This window comes from Rhopilema esculentum, chromosome 17 (assembly GCF_057945365.1).
Source record: "Rhopilema esculentum isolate cy_ngs chromosome 17, ASM5794536v1, whole genome shotgun sequence".
Taxonomy (NCBI): Eukaryota; Metazoa; Cnidaria; class Scyphozoa; order Rhizostomeae; family Rhizostomatidae; genus Rhopilema; species Rhopilema esculentum.
This window is the reverse complement of record NC_142831.1, coordinates 2,020,875-2,042,234: the sequence shown is the minus strand read 5'-3', so window position 1 is coordinate 2,042,234 and position 21,360 is coordinate 2,020,875. Positions and strand designations below refer to the sequence as shown.

General features: G+C 36.0%; 1 protein-coding gene across 1 annotated transcript; it reads left to right on the top strand.

The window, feature by feature from the left end:
- Window positions 1-5,107: 5,107 nt before the first annotated feature.
- LOC135680977 (fucolectin-1-like) lies at window positions 5,108-17,779 on the top strand. The gene is made up of 3 exons (XM_089113408.1): window positions 5,108-5,258; window positions 14,462-14,773; window positions 15,907-17,779. The coding sequence occupies exons 2-3, from the start codon at window positions 14,491-14,493 to the stop codon at window positions 16,359-16,361; spliced, it is 738 nt and encodes a 245-aa protein (XP_088969534.1). The 5' UTR covers window positions 5,108-5,258; window positions 14,462-14,490; the 3' UTR covers window positions 16,362-17,779.
- Window positions 17,780-21,360: the final 3,581 nt, after the last annotated feature.

The following is a 21,360-nucleotide window of genomic DNA, read 5'->3' as shown; positions in this document are numbered from 1 at the left end:
TAAGGATACATACAGAAATTATCACCCGCAGTTGAAAAGGAAGCAAGAAAGCTTGGTAGTGTAGTAAATAAGAAACACCGCAATGCAACGCGAATGCACAGTGTTATTTGAAAATCTTATGGTTTTGAATGAATATCCTAAAGGCATCTCCTGTGCGACTGTTGATGTTTTTAAACTCAAAATGAGTTCAAAGGTTTTCCTTCAACGAAGTTTACTAGAATAATATTCATCGCGTTTAGTCTTTTGCTAAGCGACCGAAGATGTAGATATGTAGGCCTGTAAGTTGACTAAAAACTGTAATGATTTTTTCCATGGCTTCCGTTTTGCAGAGGGAGCAGCAGATTTATCAAACTCCGACAACATTGTGTGACACTAGGAGACACTAGGCAACACTAGGGTAAGATACGGGACACTAGTTAGATTAAGCTCTGTCATTTAAACCACGCTTATATAATCTATGCAACAAATTTACGCACTATACCTGGACTCTGAAAAACTACAACAATACATGAGGATCTTTTTTTATCCCTATTCGATAATTGCTTTTGTGTTTGGATCTTCTGTGGATGAAAATTGAATAATAAGATGTAGCACATCCAGAAGGAAGCCTTGCGAATCGCATCTAAAGATATGGTTTCGGATTCAAAACACTACTACAAAAAAACATTGTCTGTTCTGTTGACATATTAAATCGGCAGTTACTATTGACTGAAGTTTAAAAGACAAAATTACATCTCAACCCAAGCTTTATGAACAAAATTTATATCAAAGAAAGGTTAATTAGCTTCTAAGAAATGAGAAATAAATACGAAAACCCACATATAGTTTAGAAAGTATATATTTTCTGCGTTCCAGATTATGGAATAAATTGCCAAATGAGTTAAAAGAATCAGTAAGTCTTCCAATTTCCAAGATGCCTATAAGTAAATGGAAAGGTGAAAATTTCAACTTCAGGCTGTATAAGAAGCATCTCGCAAAAGTTAGCTTCATTAATTGAAAGAACATGTTTACAAAAATCTGTAAATAACTATTGAAAATGTAGATATATACTATTGGCGTTAATGTATTTATTGAATAATGGTGTTGGAAAAAGTAAACATTTCACAACATGATTAAAGCTTTTTTGTCCGATGTAACTCAGTCAGAGTATAAAACATCAGAATAAGGGTCCGAAAGAACACGATGAAAAATATATACTGAGTTGTTTATTGAAATAGGCCAATCAGAAAAACGCAAACACAAGGCCGGTATAATTGTCTAATCAGTGCCGCATGCTTAAAAAAAATTACCACTGGAATCCAAGAGAGAAAACGAACTCCTTCTGTCTACACAAAAGTGGCTTTTTTGATTGTATGTACAGCGGAATTTTGGAGTAACATGAGTACAGAAGTTTGAGATATCCTAAACAAGCCAACCAAAGGTTTTTTTAGGCATGTACTACGAAAAAAACCTAAACAACGTGTTCTCCCGGCATAACGAATTCCCGATCTAACGAACTATTTTCTGTTTCCCTTCAGAGTTCGTTATATATAACGATTTGATTTGTTTGGGCAGGGACAGGGCTTTAGAAAATTATAATTTCAATTGCATCATCGCACCCTTGATGACCCTGCTTCTACTTCAGAAAGATGACCCTGCATTTCCTACAAGTTGTCATTTCCAATATTCCATTTTGAATTGAATACTTCAAACCAGGAACCCACAAATTCTTTGCTGCATTGTATTTTTAAAGAACCACATCGGTGGCCGAATTGTAACTTATTTCGAGTTTAATTGATAGAATACTACGACACGCAGCTGATTTTAAACATACACATTAATCTATCAATATCTTTAAAGTTGCTATTAAAGGTTACCTGCTTCAGATTTGATGGCAATGTCATTCCCAATCAATTTCTCCATAACCATTTAAGGATACATACAGAAATTATCACCCGCAGTTGAAAAGGAAGCAAGAAAGCTTGGTAGTGTAGTAAATAAGAAACACCGCAATGCAACGCGAATGCACAGTGTTATTTGAAAATCTTATGGTTTTGAATGAATATCCTAAAGGCATCTCCTGTGCAACTGTTGATGTTTTTAAACTCAAAATGAGTTCAAAGGTTTTCCTTCAACGAAGTTTACTAGAATAATATTCATCGCGTTTAGTCTTTTGCTAAGCAACCGAAGATGTAGATATGTAGGCCTGTAAGTTGACTAAAAACTGTAATGATTTTTTCCATGGCCTTCGTTTTGCAGAGGGAGCAGCAGATTTATCAAACTCCGACAACATTGTGTGACACTAGGAGACACTAGGGGACAGAAGGGGACACTGGGGAGACTGAGAGTCGCTGGAGGACACTTGGGGGTACTGAAGGGAACTAGGGAACACGATAGGACACGATAGGACACGAGAGGATACGAGTTGATACGAGAGGACACGAGTGGACACGAGAGGACACAAGAGGACACAAGAGGACACAAGAGGAAACAAGAGAAAACAAGAGGACACAAGAGGACACAAGAGGACACAAGAGGACACAAGAGGACACAAGAGGACACAAGAGGACACAAGAGGACACAAGAGGACACAAGAGGACACAAGAGGACACAAGAGGACACAAGAGGACACAAGAGGACACAAGAGGACACAAGAGGACACAAGAGGACACAAGAGGACACAAGAGGACACGAGAGGACACGAGAGGACACGAGGGGACACGTTGAGACATGAGGGGGCACTAAGAATCTAACTCAGTTCTACTGTGGCCAGCAATGCGGGAACATAGCGGCAGAAGGGACTTCATGGAACTGTCACTTGACAAACATTTTTTATAACAATGCCCAATTTGCTACTGGAACTTCATCTGAAGCTCATAAAACAAAATATGCCCCATATTGACAAAACTGTGCTCAGGGAAATCAAATTGTTCTCTTTCTTTATCTTTGTGACTTTGAATATTCGACTTGGCCTATAAGTTTTAGGGTAACCATGCCAGTTAACAAGTACTTTGAAAAGAAAAAATACGAAGCAGAGAAAATTGAAGAATTAAATTTGATTTTGCTTTGAGTCAGTCTGGAGAGTATGGCAACAAAAAGTTGTTTTGCTCTGAATTGCTTTCAACATCCCTGACAAAGCCCCAGCTTGATTTGCTTTCTTTTAGACTTTTGCAAGGAAGTTTTTGCATGTCGGTCACTGTAAGTTTATCTTCCAAGGCATTTAAACAAACCACCTGTTTAGCAATTGTCCGGGAAGTATTGAATCAGTTTCAATGAACGTAAGAGTGGTTTTCAGTAGCCTGGATTACTTTGTTACAGGGCCGCAAGAGCAATGGGGCCACGGGGGCACAGCCCTCCACCTTTTGCAAAAAGTATAAGCAAGTGCCCCTTTTTGAAAAATATATTTGGTGTATTTTTTCACTGCCAGATATTCTGCCTTTAGAAGCTAGTATAATAACTTGAATCTGGGCGTTGTTGGAGGACCATTCACTGAAATTTCCTTAAACTTTTACTTGGTCTTGATTCAAAAATTGCAAGCTCCTGTGATGAAAAATATTAATTGTGAAGGAGGATGCAAGTTTCGCGAAAAAATTTCTTTAGCATATCGTCAGCAACAAATGCATCACTGAAAGGTCCGCATAAAATCCTTGGCAGGCACAGTCAAATGGTCCAATGTATATTGTGTTCATTTCTGAAAGTAGAAACTGGACCCCTATCTCTGATTCTGGGTTGCGTAAAATGTTCCCTATTCTTTGACTTTGCCAAAATTGTGTAGCTCTTTTCACTGTGAATATTCAAGCTAGAGCAGGAATTTTTGATACCAATTCATGTTAGAAACATTTTTTTCTTAAACTTATATCTCGGTATACCAAAAGCAGAGTTCACTAAATTTGATTTTAACAACAATCCCTTATGGTGCATAACTATAACTGCATTACATTGCTTACTTTTTATGATGAAATGCAAAAGTTGTGTCCCTGCAATGAGTACATGCTAGCAAAGACATGAACAAAGACCTAAATTTCTTATCTAGGTTTGGAAAAATATACAAGACTAGATGCTATTGCAAAATTTATTGTACTTCAATATGCCACTGGTTTACATAAAAAATTATCTGTAACATCATATCAGTAAATCCTTTTTGTGTTTCCTCTGACTAATTAAAAAAGCAACCCTGTTTTCAAGATTCTATGTCCTAGAATTCTAGCTTCCAGACCACCCTTTCTCAGAGTTTTTCGGAACTCACATATAATTCGTTTGTCCAACTGACTGAGGCCGCCGGGATCAAGTCTAAGGAGAATTGAAAACTTGTTTCGTTCATAAGACTGATGAGATAGGCCTAATCAATGTTGCAAATTAATTTTGCTATGACAGCGAAGGATGTGCTCTCACCTTCAGCCGATTGCGTAAAGATGACTAAAACAAAAAATTTTGTAGCTTTAATAAAATATTCCACGGAGGCGAACAAATTTATTTGTTCAGGTGGTGATGGAAAGGCGTGAATGCCAAGGGGGATTTAATTGTTTAAATATAAAAGTAAGGAAATCAAAATCATTATTCGAATGGGCTTATGATAATTATAGAGACTGATACTTTGCTCTGAAAGGGAGAGGGACTGGAATTGGCTTTGAAGTATAGAGAGACTAACAATTTGAAAATTCCATTCAGTTCATGTTTTGGCTTGGATTCGTTGTTGTGTTGCATTAGATCTGAACTTTTGTTGAGTATATTGCGCCTGCCACAAGTATGAAAGAAGGGTGTGTGCCTGCTTCTTACCCGGGGCCAAATCCACTTACAATGCAAATTATAAGTAAAATAAGTATAGCGTATTAATTATGATCAAGAGTGCGTGGTCTTTGACAAGCTATACAATTAATTATGATCAAGAGTGCGTGGTCCCTAAATGGAGTACATAGCCATCTACATACTTTCAGTGAAGATAGTTCTTACTATGCCCAGCGTGTTTCAATGTTTATATAAATGTCTAAATTACCATGAAATCTGTACCATTTTGACACTTATTATTGTTTAGGATAAAAAATATTCCTGCCATTTTAATTCTCTTTGGCCCCCCCCCCCTGCTGTAATATTGAAACAAACCACCTGTTTAGCAGTTGTCAGGGAAGTATTGAATCAGTTTCAATGAACTTAAGAGTGGTATTCAGTAGCCTGGATTATCTTTTAAAGGTTCCTGGATGCAACAACAAAACATCACTTATTTGATACAGCTGGTAACTTCAGCAACTAGAAGCAGAAGCAAAGACACGAACAATCATTAAGTAAGTTCTTGCTTATTTTGATATTTATTTTTCGTCTGAGAAGGAGAACTCGATTACCTTTGTACTCCTAGACTGTTTGTATGTACAGTGGGATCACGATAGAACGAACTCTGAGGGGAACAAGAAAATAGTTCGTTATAATTGGGAATTCGTTATGCCGGGATAACACGTTGTTTAGGTTTTTTAGCAGTACATGCCTTCGGAGGGCTTGTTTAGGCTATCTCAAACTTCTGTGCAAATGTTACTCCAAAAAAACCAAGCTGAGTTCAAATATTACTAATGGTTAGTCATCTTACAATTTGGTAACCAGACATTGGCAAATCTGGTATCACTTCACTTCTAGTTGGCGGCTGAATGACGTCTTAGATTACTTCACATTCTTATTTGTTTTCTTTTGCTTTGCCATCTGGGTCCCTCAATAAAATTTTGTCGTCGCTCATTGCCAGTGTCTCAAATGTAACAAGGTAGTCGTTGTTGGTGTCAGTATACTCATTCGCAGTAATTTCTGACGCAATCAAACTATCATCTAATGCACTGAGCCTATCAGCCAGTGCTTGAAATGTACCATCAGCATGTTGTGCCGATGACAATAATGATTTCCCCCAAAATAAAGTGATAAATAAACATCAAAAATAAATAGATAGAAATAACAGATGAAAAAATCATGAAAAGTTCCTTATATCGAAGGTAATTATGATGAAGGGAACCAAAATTTGGTGCCCAATATCGAGAGTCCGTTATATCCGGGGTTTGTTATACCGAGAGAATTGGTAAAGAGTTTGTTAGGCAGAATCCAAGGAACCAGACAGTTAGTTCGTTATAATTGGACGTTCGTTATATCCGGGGTTCGTTAAATCAGGATTCCACCGTAGATCAATTCTAAAACTGCTAGATGAAAAGTCGACCGGGCTCTGCCAATTACCTGGAAAATGTTTATATATTTTACAACATTTTAGTATGTTGTACAATGTCTGCAATGTTTGTTGTACAATGTTAACTCAAGAAGATAGAGAATGCTATTGTTAGCATTCCAGACAAGATCAGGACTCGGTGAATCGCAAGCAATTGATGCGAGAGAGGAAAATGTGGGCAGATAGACGTATACGCAACTTTGTTGTAAAATGAAAATGCTTTAGCAAGAAATAAAAGAACATAGTTATGTCCTCCAGTATATCTACCATGTTCAAAGATAAATAATAATTATTAGTTTTATTACTATGACTCTTTTCCTTCAATATATCTTTAAAGAAAAACAATTCTACACCTCACTTTTATCAGGCAGTGTATAATTGGCGACTGATCTTTCGAATAGCAAGTAACAAAATGGACTTAAAATGACAGTTACATTAAACATTATAGTGAGAACGCGTTAGAAGTCAATGAAATTGGGATCAGGTCAAGGTTTGTTTTTTTAAAAAATAAGTTTAAAGTCTTAATAAAAGCCGGCTCTAGAGAGTTTTATCAAATTATAGGTCTTTTAGCATATAAGAGAGCGAATCAAAAAAAGAAGCAAAAATGCCAAAGGCTGATGGACACGTTGACAGAGTAAACTTTACGATATTATGATGACAGGGAGAAGGATCCCGTTTACACGGGATCAATCCAGGCCGGGATCGATCCCAAACTGGTACGGATCGGCCTTCCGTTTACACGGGAACTCTCGGGTTCCGTGCTAATTTGGTTTCCCTTTGGAAAGCGTTCCAGTTTTTGGGATCGATCCTAAATTGGCACGGAAAGGAAACGAGGCTAATAAATTATCCAATTGGAGGTGCTTTGAACATGGTTCTTCGAGCTTTTTTCTATCAATATGGAGGAATTTTTTTACAACTTTATTGACAAATTTAGCGAACAATCTTCAATATATGGGAATGATTTATTCTCGATATAGATTGAGGCAGCGTCGCCTGTTGGAAACGCTTCACTCTCTTCCTCCTCATTTGGGCAGGCCGCTATAAAGTTTCTAGTCCTCCCAGTCCTGGCCATCGGCAAACTTTGAAGTTTTGTACTCCAGCTTGATCTTCAAGAGTAGGGCCATTTATTTGTCGCTCCAAATAAACATTTTATTACCACTTTTCGAATTCGAGTTGCTAATGACATAAGAAATACGCATGTGCGTTCCTCCCTAAGGGCCGATCTGGGATCGATCCCGTGTGAACCCATAATGTTTTGGGATCGAACCCGTGAAAACGCAAGCGAAATTTACGGATCGATCCAGGCCGTTTCTCCCGTGTAAACGGGGTCTAGACGATAGACCTATACTTTTGCGCTTTGCGGCCGCTGTTGACTTTTACGTTGCTTTAAAATCCAACAGTTGGATCAAGAAGGTAGAGAATATTATTGTTAATAACTAAGACAAGATCAGGTCTCAAAGAATATTCTGGTGGACAGCCGACCAGAGGAAGCTAGTGCAAGGCAAGGGCTGGAGGATTTAAATATTGATGAAATGATAAAACCCTAAGACTTTAATTCATGGTGAATTCTTTCTTCTTGTTTGTTTCGGACAATATTGAGGACTTCTTATGAGTTTTCTTTATTAGTCATATAGATGTTTGAATGGTGGCTGGTTTTTTTCCATAGAGAAGCCATCAGGATTTATGTGAAGTTTGAGATTCATATTGAGTGAATTTCGTGGAAGGAAGGATGAGGCTGGCGCTATATTTTGATTTGCGTAATATAAGAGTTTAGCGTAGCACCACTGATTGGTAACTCAATCCACTGTCTGACATATTTGATAATGATATCACCAATACTATCAAAATTCTCAACCACCCAAGCGGGAGAGGTTCCAAAAACTTTTAAACGAGACGATGATTCAATACTGTGAATCTTGCTCGTCGCCGTGTTGATAAGTGCTGAAAGATCGGAGATCGGTTGTTTATTGTCTAAAGTAAAATTAAAATGTCATCCGAAATAACGGAAAGCTTTTCGAATGCCACAATTCCATGGATGCCGTAAAGTAGTCACAAAGAAAATTTATTTGTTTACTTGCTGAAATCAAAACGTGCCATTACCAACATGCCAATCATATGAAGAAATAATTCTGAAACTATTTCGTTTCAATCGTAAACGAACATTGGTAAAGTGAAATGTTCGTGTTTTTGATTCGGCTGCTAAACGGATACAATAAGTTACCAAACCACAGCGATTAAAAAAAATCCACGCTTGAAATTGCTTTCAAATCTTTGCATTTACAACATTTGTATAGTGTTATCATGTTAGTTATTAGGTAGAAGCGCAAAGCGCATTTTTTTTCTTATCATTTGAAAAGGTGTGTAAGCGGACTGTCTAATTCAAAGGAATCTAATTCAGCTAGCTTAAAGTCCAATTCGAATTCATTCGCTTCAAATCAAATCTGGCTAATTTCATCCAGTTTCATTATTCGCAAAACTGGACTAGATATTTCCTTAACACACTTGAAAGCATCACGTAACGGGATTCAACTTTGCATTCCAAAACTTGCCAGAATTTTGATACTTATCTTTCCCAAGATTTGAACAGATAATAACAAGATTTTGTGTTTATGGAATATTGCATAAAGTAAAACTAACCGGCTGCAGTACACATATTATCAAAGCGAATTCTAAATTCCAAATCCTTTATGATCTCAACTCACTTCACTACGACTTAATCAAAAAATCGCTGATCTTGATTAGCTTAAATTTATTACATATTGTTCTTATAATTTGACATCTATGCCACTTACTTATTAAAAACTTCATTTCCTCATCTTGCGGTTGTTACCCTTTCATGCTTTGTTGATGTTGCTGCATTCTTTTTTTTCGTCATAGACCTTTAAGTACCATAATTGAATTTGATAAAGCGATACATTGCCCAATATCTCTGCTTATAATTTCCATATGGGTAGTTAGCTTACTGATCTATATTTGTATTAGTTTGAATGTATCTTATCTTGTATTTAATAGCTCAAATCTCGATCGAAATGATATCCTTTTCATTGGTGCCGTGATCATCAAATTGCTATTATATGGATGTAATTAGTCTTCTTATAAACTCAATAATCAGGCCACTGAAAATTATTAACAACAATTGCTTGCGGCCGCTGGTTGGTAGAATCGCCCAAGGGACTGCTGCTATGACAGATCCTTTGCGCGCCTCTGCTTTTTCACACGGTAATTCATCAAAAGAGAAGTTAGCAGTTCAGAAACAAGTTGTAAAAGTATATAATTTAGATCCTGTTGTTTAATCCTACTGTACAGAATTTATCCGTATTCATTCCAGCGTTGCCAGATCGGCCTTTTTCTGGCAATTTTTTCCAACTAGGCCTTTTTCACAGTGAAGTGAAGTTGCCTGGAAAACTTCTTTTTGGCCTACGACTTAGATTTGGCCTTTTTAAGCGAAAATTTAAAATGCCTAAAAAGAAAGAGTAATTACAAAATTTATAGAATTTAGTAAGTTACTGCAGAGTATTACCCAAATCTCAAATATTATCATCTAACCTAACTATTTGCAAAGGAGTTTTTTTTGAAGATTAGGTAAGTTTCTTATTTACGTTCAGACAGACGCTCCAACTGAAAATTTAAATTTAGAAGTTTCTAAAATATTCCCGTGAAGTTTTTGAATTTTGTCCATCCGCACTAAAATAAAATGCCTATGAAGGATGCTAAAAACCACAAAAGTAATTTCTTAAAGCCCTGTGCATGTGATAAACCTTGAATAATGAAGCATAACTTTATCCATTACATCCCTTATCCCTTTATCCCAATTGAAGAGAAAATTTTATTTTATCTTGATATATTTATTGCATTATTTTATAGGATTTTATAAAATGCGAAAAATCTGCTATAAAGAAGATTTAGATAGCAAAGACACCTGAATACGTTGGTTTAAACGCTCAGGTTGAACTTGAATGTTCTTTGTTGTAATTCACACGCGAAAGATTAAATTGCTTTGTGAAAGATTTGCACTTTCGCAAAGCAATTTAACAGAAAACTTCATGTTGTAACAAGGAGTGAAGCATATTTTCGTTGCAAATGAAATTTTTGCCTGTATTTTTCTACTGTTGCATTGCCGATACATTTCTCATGACCATAAAAACACCTGATACTATGATGTTGATTTGCAGCTTTTTTTGAACCGATTTTTTCGAAATTCATCGAAAACAAATTTGAAATAATTTGTATTTCTGAAAAAGTTTATTTTTGTCGCTTACAAGTTGGTGGGTTGGGTTTTTCTATTAAAATAGTATTTTCTACATCTAGAACAGGTCAAATTGCCATGAACTGAATCAACCTATAAACAGCAGCGTCTGAATAGGCAAAACGTAAACAAACAAGATCGGCTAAACAAAATTTGCCCTTGCTCAAGAACCCGGTAACATCAAGGACTAGGGTATCTTTCAAAACAATTTCTTAACCATCTTGCGACATTGCCCACCCCACCCATATCCAGGTATTTTCAAGTTATTGCAGACATGTTAACCATCTCTTTCTTTTCTTCGTGCATTAGTTATTTTAGTTATCCCCCAGCAAATGATATAGAAACTATTTTCGTTGAAGTTTATTTTAAAAAAACAAAAATGGATAATTATTGGAATCTATCACCTTCCAAACCAAAATGGCATCTATTTTCTTGATGAGTTAGGTAAGTTATTGGATTTCTATTCACGAAGCTATGAAAGAATTCTAATACTTAGGGACTTTAATATGGAACCTGGTTCTTCTAACATTTCATGGGAAACTATGATCTCGTAAAATCTGATCCCACTTCTATTTCATACAGATGCTATAAAACTTTTTCTACCGATCAATTTAACGAGGATCTTCAATTTAATTTAGCTAAAATACCTAAAGAAAATGTATCGTACGATGTTTTCAATCAAACTCTGATTTCAATTCTCGATAAACATGCCCCTCTGAAGAAAAAATTAGTAAGAGCAAACAATGCGCCTTTCATGAATAAAGATATAAGAAAATTGATAATGCTGAGATCTAAGGCAAAAAGAGAGCTCAACAAAAATAAAACAGTTTCTAATAGGGAGAGGTACAAACAAGTCAGAAATAGATGTGTTAAATTAATTAGACGCACTAAAAGATGATATTTCGAAAATTTAGATGTTAAATTCGTCAACGATAATAAAAAATTCTGGAAAACTATCCAGCCTTTATTAAATGATAAAAATGCAAAAGCAAATAAAATCATACTGATAGAGAACGACGAAATCCTGTCTGACAGCAAAATAGCTGCACAGACGTTGAACAATCACTTCGTAAATATTACTGAAAGCCTCAATATAGCCCGACCTTTATCTGATAATGTGCAACACGACTGACGTCTGACGAAAGGACAGCCTCGTCACTATTAGATCAATTGAAATGCTTTGAAAAACACCGTAGTATTTTAAAAATCAAGGAAACGTTTGATCAATTTCCTAAGTTTAACTTTGAAAATGTAACTTCCAAGGAGGTAAGAGAGATAATTTACAACCTAAAGGAAGACAAATCAACAGGAGCCGATAACATCCCCCCAAAAGTTCTTAGAGTAGCAATAGACGTTGTCTCTGGACCACTAGCTGAAATATTCAATCGATCTATTTCTGATAAAACGTTTCCCTTTCTTATGAAAATGGCTAATGTGTGCCCTATTTTCAAAAAAGAAGATTCAACTAGTAAAGAGATTTATAAACCAATAAATGTGCTCCCCTCAGCTTCAAAGGAATTTGAGAGAATAATATTCAATCAAATCTACAATTACATCATTGTTAAATTGTTCCCTTTGTGGATTCAGAAAAGGTTATAGCACACAATATGCTTTATTACGACTTTTTGAAGATCGAAAAAGTGCCTTGATAAAAAAGATGTGGCTGGTGCAGTGCTCATGGATTTAATAAAAGCATTTGATTGTTTACCCCATATACTTCTACTAGCCAAATTGAAATCTTATGGCTTCAGCGACAACGCAATGGAATTTATGTATAGTTATCTAGATAAAAGAGTACAACGAGTAAAAATAAACTCAGATTTTAGTGATTGGATTGATACAAAGCAAGGAATTCCTCAAGGATCGATCTTAGGCCCTTTGCTTTTCAATATTTACATAAATGATATTTTTCGGCATTTGAACAAAAGCAACTTATGCATCTATGCAGACGATAATACAATTTGGCTGTCAAGTACCGATATGAATGAACTAACTGACGACTTAAAATCGGAAGCCGCTATTCTTAATAAATGGTTTTATGAAAATTTTTTGGTGCTCAATGGCGATAAAAGCAAGCTTATAACATTCAAAGCAAATCGATCCAATTTAGAGCAATCTAAAATTCAAATAAATGGTTCTACTATAATAGAAAGTAAGATTGTTAAACTTTTGAGATTAACACTAGACCATCAACTTAGATTAGAAGAACATATTAAAGTTTTTTGTAAAGAAGCTGGGAGAAAGGTAAACGCTCTAGCCAGGATTGCTTCGTATATGGACAAATCTAAGCGAATTATTTTAATGAAAACGTTCATGTTATCATATTTTAATTATTGTCCTCTTCTTTGGATGTTTTGCAGTAGAAAAAGTAATAATCGAATAAACCGGATTCATGAAAGAGCAATGGGAATAGCTCATGATGATTATGAATCAACTTTTGAACAATTTTTAATAAAGAATAAAACAATAACTGCTCATAAGAAAAATTTACAATATCTTGCGATAGAAATTTACAAAACATTTAACGGATTGAATCCACTTTTTATGGATGAAATATTTTCCATAAATGAATGCCCATATTACTTAAGAAACTCCTAATTCAAAACAGCGGAGCCACATTACAAAGAATATGGATTTAATACCGTATCATACAGATGTAGCCAAAAATGGAACTCAATTCGAAATGAGATAAAGTACTCCCCTACTTTATCAATATTCAAGAAAAAAATCTCAGAATTTACATCGTTTAATTGTACTTGTAATCTTGGCAAGGAATATGTTATCAACATCGGTTATATTTGATTTATATTATATTTAGCGTTGGTAATTTAAATTAGTTGGTTTTAATTAGCTTGTATGTATAGCTAGAGATTGTACCAACTTTAAATAAAGAAAGAAAAAAAAAGTTAATGGCTGCATGGCTTGCATTTTTTGCATGAGCAAGGTATTGCTAGTCGGCGGAAGAAGGCCGTTGTTCTTTTTCTCAACCCTCTCTGAAACGGTTGGGGCTTTTTTATGGCCGCCTTTGCGATTGGTACACCGACAGCCCAAAAATAAATGGTCCAAATGATGAGAGAACGCCACCTTCAGTCTTGACAATGGTAAAATATTCTGAGGACCATTTTACCCTAATTTGCTAATGGTTTTTCTGATAACCTGGAACAAATATTAAGAAAGATTAATATAAAGAAAAGAAATAAAGATTTGGTAGATACGTGGACAGGCTTAACAGACTTATGTAGATCTTCTTCATTTGCTCAATATATTTCAAAATTAGATTTTTAACAGATGAATAAAAATTACCGAAAGCGGGAGATTAGGCTTCAACTCGGGAGAACGGGAGAAGAACTCTCAAAACGGGAGGCTCCCGCCAAAATCAGGAGAGTTTGAACCCTTCTTTTCAAAGACGCGTAAATAGAATAATGAATAGCGTCATAGGCCTTTTCATGAGCAGTTTGATCTGAGTTGCTCGCCAGTCTGGCCTTCTCTTGTGAATCCAATCTTGCAACCCAGACTCATTCTGCCCGGTAAGCAACACACTTGGTCGTACATATTTTATCAACTCTTGCTTTTACACTCGACCAGTTTATTTCCCAAGAGTCTTTACAAAAAATTTCTGATATTCGTAAAATAGATTGAAAAATTAACCTGGTGACTTCCCCCACTCTGGGCGATAGTTTAATCACGTCAGGGACTCGAAACCCAGACCCCTGGATTTGTCGTCCGCGACCCTAACCACTAAGCCATCGTTGCACCTAGGTTATAGATTTTTAAATATCAACAATCAAATAGTTGTAAAAAAGTTAGTTTTTCTAAATGTAAAGTACACTGAATGCGGATCAAATATAAAAGTCCGCATCTGGACATAAAAAACCTTTAGTTCTTATTAGGGAATCAGACAAAATGAAAATAAGTTTTTATTTTGTTATTGTCGTATATATCTGCTATTTGCGTGCGCAGGTGTCCGGATTTATAAAAAATTATAAATAACCAATATTATACCTGTTTAATAAACAAATTGAAAAGCAATAAATTTTTCTTTCCAGGGAAAGTTTCAATTCATCTATTATCCAAAATGGGAGTTTTTATTCTCTTGACGTTGCTTCTTTCAATGTTTTACTTTGCTTCAATCAAATCAGACGAGAGTCAAAGTACAAGCAAATCCGTTTTCGAAGAAATACACAACCCAACACAAATAAAAACAAGCATGTTTCATAAGACCTTTCATCAATGCAGCATGGAAAAGACATGTTATTACGTTGCTAAGGATGTTAAGAACCACTATTTTTATAAATTTAAAGATGAGCAAGATATCCCGGCCGAAAGATCCAACCTCATTATTTGGTCAAAGAAACGAGGTATTTGTTAATCTTTTTTTTCATATAATTATTCTTGAGTTGAAGCATGGAAAAATTTTCCCTTTTTTAAATTTCTGTTTAATTATTAATAAAATTGAAATTTTAAGTTGTTTTTTTTATCTTTCCAATGACCATCTTTTGAAAACAGGTAGCTTGAACGGCTTTCTTGCTATAACTCTCCACTCAAATATTTCATATGCATTTGGCAAAATACAAATGGCAATGTTTTTTCTAATTTTCTGGAGGGGCAGTAAGGACTTCTCAATCTCTTCTATATACACCACCATTCAACAATAACTACTTATCTTCGCTCTCATATGCAACTTACAAATAGTAACCTGCCAACGATTGGATATCAATTTGCCAATAATCTCATGACAACCCCGGCTGAAAAAAGCTTGATAGGTATGGCAACCCCAATTATACATGGTTCAAAAATAAATTCATTGACCTTTGAACATTTTTCTATTGATATCATACCAAGATCATACTTCAAATGTTTTATTGAGATTATATCAAGACGACAAATAATATTTGAAGAAAGATTTCTACAAATTATTCTTCAAAATTATTCTTAATTAATAAAACGGACTTAACTGCATTTATCGATTTATTCCAAGCTGGCAGCATTATATCGTAGCTAAAATCAGATGAAGTTCTTATTTAGAATCAAATGAAAAAGACTTTTTTAGGTCAAAAAAAATGTCTCAGAATTAAGTTTATTTTGTATAAACTTCTTTTTCCTTGACTGACATACATTTGTAACTAAACATGTCTTTTATTGTGTGAGAATTTCTTGAGACAGGTTTTAGTCCAAAAATTTTCTTTAAAAGACTCAATGTTGTCTGAGTAAAAATCGAAATCATCCGATAGCATTCAACATAAAATCAGTTGCATAAAAGTCTTTGTAACTCGAAAATTTCATTTAAAATTGTATCATGTCATACACTGTATATTATATCACGTTATGTAAAATATCACAGAATGTAACAAATACACAAATGTGTTTACATTAAACAATGTTATAAAAGTGTTTGATTAATAAGGCAGATTCCTGCCCCTTTGAGCGATTTGACTTAAAAAATAAGCTCTGATATTGCAGTAAAATCCTAGCAATTTCACTTTGATTCTAGGTGTTCAAGAAAATATCGCTTATAAGAAGCCGTCCACACATTCGTCAACATCTACAATACAAGGAATTCCATTAGTTGCCAGCTTTGGAAATGACGGTGACAGAACTGGAGACTGGCAGCGATGCAGTATCACTAATTATGACATAGTACCCTGGTGGCAAGTGGACCTTACAAGGCAAGCTGCTGTCACAAGTATCCAAATAAGAAATGGCGCAACTTGGGTTCCTCACAGAATCAATCCATTCGATGTCAGTGTTGGGGACGACAAGACGAATGGCGGACGAAACAATGCACTGTGTGTAAAAGACGGGACACTGGTCAGTGGAGAGTTGAGAAAGTTCGATTGTCCACAGGTCCTGATGGGTCGTTACGTTAGTATCTTTTTGAACAGAAATGAATTTCTTCAAGTATGCGAGGTTGAGGTTTACGAACTTCAAGCGGAGTGGTTAGCGTAAAATATTGCGATTTGCAGCTTTCAGGTTCCTTAATTATTGCACCTTATCAATAAATAGAAGAAGAAGCAAGATTGTATTGAATTTTTTCTCTTCGAAAAAATTTCATTTGCTTCTAGCAAATAAAAACATACTAGCCTAGAAGTGTGGCCTAGGATCAAATTGCATATTACATGGATTGCATACTAGTTGCAAAAACATATTCCACTCAGCTATATACTTACATATATATGGAAGCAAACCTAGGTCATTGTTTGTGTAAAAACTGCGCCAGTCACAAATTTGCGGAAAAACTGGGCCTGGCCTAATTTTTATCAATTTTTGGGTCTGGCATTTTGAGGCAGTTGATTTTATTCATCAAAGAGTATGTTCTCGTCAGTCAATCATTGCTTCGATTTTCTCGCTGTAATTTTATTTGCCCCGAGTATCTGAGAGTACTACCTTCTTTGATTTTATTTGAAAGTCAAGTTTTCATCAATGAGATGCCCTCATTTTTTCAAATAGTTCAGCACGTTTTAATAGAACCTTAGTTTGTATAAGCAGATTTTACGGGCAAGACCGCCGAGAGGTTTCGGATGCCTTGGGGCAAAGCCAAAAAAAGCCCCCTGCGAACGGAAGGAACATAAATTTTTGAGACCACGCCCTTTAGATCATCTTAAAGTGCATTTCAAAATATTTCTTCCAATCGTTTCTTTCAGTCGTTTAGAAAGCTTTACTATTTTTAGGCCTACGTTTGCTACATTTTATTAATTGCATTCTTAAAATGGAGTAGATCACTTTATGAGGACTCCTAGACCTCGAAGCCATGGGGAACTTTGCCCCCTTGCCCCTCCTCTCTGCGCCCCTGCTCACAGGAGCTTCTGTTCCTCCAGGATCATCGTGCAGTGTTTTTCAATAAACATTAACTCTTCCCCAAACGTTAGGTGGGAATTAGATGGCCCTGGATATTCCGACAGTTGTCTGCTAGGTTCTAGCACCCCGGCTGCCGACAGGGAGTCATTTGAAATTTTCGGGACACATTTGCCCACCCCGACACCCATATTCCTGCCTGTACCTATTTTGAATTGCTGACGGCTTTTGTGTGATACGTTTTCGGCCTTATCCTATCTCTTCGCCACTGTTTGCAAAAGCTATTGCTGTCGGAACTTTGAAAACAAAATCCGAAAAACTTTACTTTTCGAAAATTTGCTGACAATAATTTTCTAGGGGAGCCGCCCTCCTTCCCCCCCTCTCGCACCCCTTCTCCCCGCTAGTGACGGCCCTGTATACACTGTCTTTTGCTTAAAATGAATTGTCACGTATAAAAATCTTGCAACTTGTAACAATATATGATTGTTATATTTCATTACACAGCTTGATGTAACATGAGCACAAGTATATGTAACTGTATTATGATGAAACTACACTGGTTAGCTATAGCAGCTATCTCGTTTTCGTGTGGTTATTCTACCTAAGCAGTTCTGCAAGGCTGAGATCGTGTAGTTTCAAAGTAAACAGTCCTGTTCTTATGGGAAAAGCCAAACAATTATGAAAAACATGGTCTATCAGCGTGAACTTCAAGGCCAATGACCTTTCTTTGTTACGAAGTATACTATTACCCTATGAACGACACAGTTAGTAGGAAAATCAGGCGCGGATCTAGCCAAAATTTTGTCAGGGTTTAGGGTTGGTTTACCCCGTCACGGCCCTTTGTGTTATTGGTCTATAAATGCTGCTAAAAGATTCTAATAAGATTAGTAAAATGTTAATAATTTGCACACACTTTAAAAAAGATGTCACAATTTAGCTCCGCTCAGCATGGCTTTGATCGAAGGACAGATCACTCTTGTAACTGGTGTACGAGATTAATAATCACTAGTGATTGACTTGTGATTAAATCAATTTTGTGTGTGATTATTTTGATTTTCAGTGATAAAAGTGATTAATTTTTTTATCAATTTTTGATTTTATAGAAACTGAATCATAGATTCAAAAGTGCTTTCAAATAATTTCATGCTTAATAAACGTTGTCAACAATCTTGCAACATACTATATAAAATTTAAAAATTAGCAGTTCAGCACAGGGATGGATCCAGAAAAAAATTTGACCGTTGCAGATTTGCAAACGAAAAAGGTGCAAAAGTTTAATAACATTTACAACTAAAAACAGAGCTAGCTATTTTTCTGATCAGCAGCATAAGCAAGATATTAAATCAATATTAAAAGCTTTCTAGATCATGGGTGCAGGGTGACAGTAGCCTGAAGTGAAGAACGGTGAAAAGATGTTGATCACTATGAACGAGACATTAAGACAAATGCATGTGCTCTTTTCTGTGGGCCATCAAATTTCATCATAAAAATTTGAATATGCATCAAAAAAGCTATCTTTCCTGAACAATAGCACTAGCAACATGCATGCAAACAGCCCGGAATGAAAAAACAGTGAACAGTTATTAAACACCTTGTGAAAGACATTAAGACAAATGCATGTGCCCTGTTCTCTGCCCTTGCAAGTGATGTCACTATTGGGAAATTATACTGTCATTCCAGACAAATTTACCAGAATGAAAAATTACAAGTTCCAGAAATACTGAACTTGATTATCAAACTTTATCTGTGGAAATTACAAGAATCTGACATAAATCATTTCCCATGAATGTAACAGTTGCAACTGCGAAATCCGGAACTGTCTGGATCCGCCCCTGTAGCAATGGGTAAAAAATGACTGCTATCAGGCCTGGTTTTCGGTCAGATCAACTTCAGTGGCATTTTGGCAACAAAAACAGCAATGGTTGTTACAGTGACCCCGGCATCATAAGGAGGCCTTAATTTTTGCTCCATTGCAGGGTTACTTATAAAAGACTGTTGTTCTCGAGCGTGTGTTTGCAGATTTTTCCAACGGGTTTATGAAAAGATTCGAAAAGTGTGAAAGAGAAATTCTTAATACTGAATTTTTCAATAACATATCCGGATAAAAGTGGGCAAGAATTCTGATATTTGTCTTAAGTAACTTTTGTAATTAATGTTATACTTTATGATTAATTTGATTGTTTTATTAATGTGATTAGTTTATGATTAAAGTGTGATTATTCTTGAGAGTGTTCGTGATTTTAAGCAGTGATTTGCCCCTCGGCCTCGATCCTCTTCTTGCAACTTCGGTTTTAACTTGCTTGAATTTTTTTCGAGAAGGAATGTCTAGTCCCACAATACTAGACCTTGGATTCTATTTCGCATCCGTATTCTATTATGTAATTATACCAAATCGTCCACACCTTCCAGCTATGGATATCGACATCGAATATGCTTTTTAGCCACAGGTTTTTTCGCACAGGGGGAACAAATCACTGATCTCTATAGAAGACTGGATCGAGCTTCTTATTGTTTGACCCACATGAGAACCGAGGCCCGCCAAATTTGATTAGGCTCTAGAACCGTGGGACCCACCGTTCACCCCGAAACATCGAAAGGAACCGACGTGAATGTTAAACGGGGTAACTGATGTCAAAAAGTACTTTTTACAAACTTATCTACCTAACTCTATCTTCAATTGGCCAGGTTATCAGTAAAGCAGAACATACAGCGCATTGACTGTTAGGTCCATTTGACGTGTAGCACGACATTAAACGTCTTTGATTACATTGAACGTTGGGAAAATTCTGAAGTTACAATTCTGGTCTGTTTTTCAACCTAAATTTACATCCAATAACTTATCTTGGAAATAGCTATTTCTAATCTTATGTAGGCCCACACTCTACGATGGGTCCCACCAGTTCCCTTTTGTTTTTCAACGCTGAACAACAAACGAAGCAAATCAAGACATTGAATCGCTTGAATCAATCACTCATGAATAAAGTTGGCATTGGGAAGGTATTATACATTGATGAAAGTCCCGAGGGAAAATCGATAAAGGGAAAAAAGGATGCACTTTGTCGAGCAAAGAGTTGACACAATTGGGAAAACAGGAACATGATATAAATACTAGATCAGTGCTGTATTATAAGATCTTCTTGCCCACCGAACAGTCGAAGATTGAGTGTCACAACCCAAATTGAGATTGTCGAAGATTCGGTGACAGAACCCGAACCCCCGCCCCCGTTATTTACGCCCCTGCAAACATTGTTAAACATCTCCGAACACAATAAAACATGATGGCTACACCGATAAAGCATGTTCTATCAAACAATATTGTATGATGTTTTGTGCCCTTGTTTGATTTGTTTGGGCAGGGACAAGGCTTTAGAAAATTATCATTTCAGTTGCATCATCGCACCCTTGATGACCCTGCTTCTACTTCAGAAAGATGACCCTGCATTTCCTACAAGTTGTCATTTCCAATGTTCCATTTTGAATTGAATACTTCAAACCAGGAACCCACAAATTCTTTGCTGCATTGTATTTTTAAAGAACCACATCGGTGGCCGAATTGTAACTTATTTCGAGTTTAATTGATAGAATACTACGACACGCAGCTGATTTTAAGCATACACATTAATCTATCAATGGCTTTAAAGTTGCTATTAAAGGTTACCTGCTTCAGATTTGATGGCAATGTCATTCCCAATCAATTTCTCCATAACCATTTAAGGATACATACAGAAATTATCACCCGCAGTTGAAAAGGAAGCAAGAAAGCTTGGTAGTGTAGCAAATAAGAAACACCGCAATGCAACGCGAATGCACAGTGTTATTTGAAAATCTTATGGTTTTGAATGAATATCCTAAAGGCATCTCCTGTGCGACTGTTGATGTTTTTAAACTCAAAATGAGTTCAAAGGTTTTCCTTCAACGAAGTTTACTAGAATAATATTCATCGCGTTTAGTCTTTTGCTAAGCGACCGAAGATGTAGATATGTAGGCCTGTAAGTTGACTAAAAACTGTAATGATTTTTTCCATGGCTTCCGTTTTGCAGAGGGAGCAGCAGATTTATCAAACTCCGACAACATTGTGTGACACTAGGAGACACTAGGCAACACTAGGGTAAGATACGGGACACTAGTTAGATTAAGCTCTGTCATTTAAACC

Bases quoted from the DNA above. Each gene is read 5' to 3' on its own strand.
- LOC135680977 (XM_089113408.1), top strand. From the start codon at position 14,491: ATGGGAGTTTTTATTCTCTTGACGTTGCTTCTTTCAATGTTTTACTTT. The intron at 14,774-15,906 runs GTATTTGTTAAT...CTTTGATTCTAG, and splicing joins TATTTGGTCAAAGAAACGAG to GTGTTCAAGAAAATATCGCT.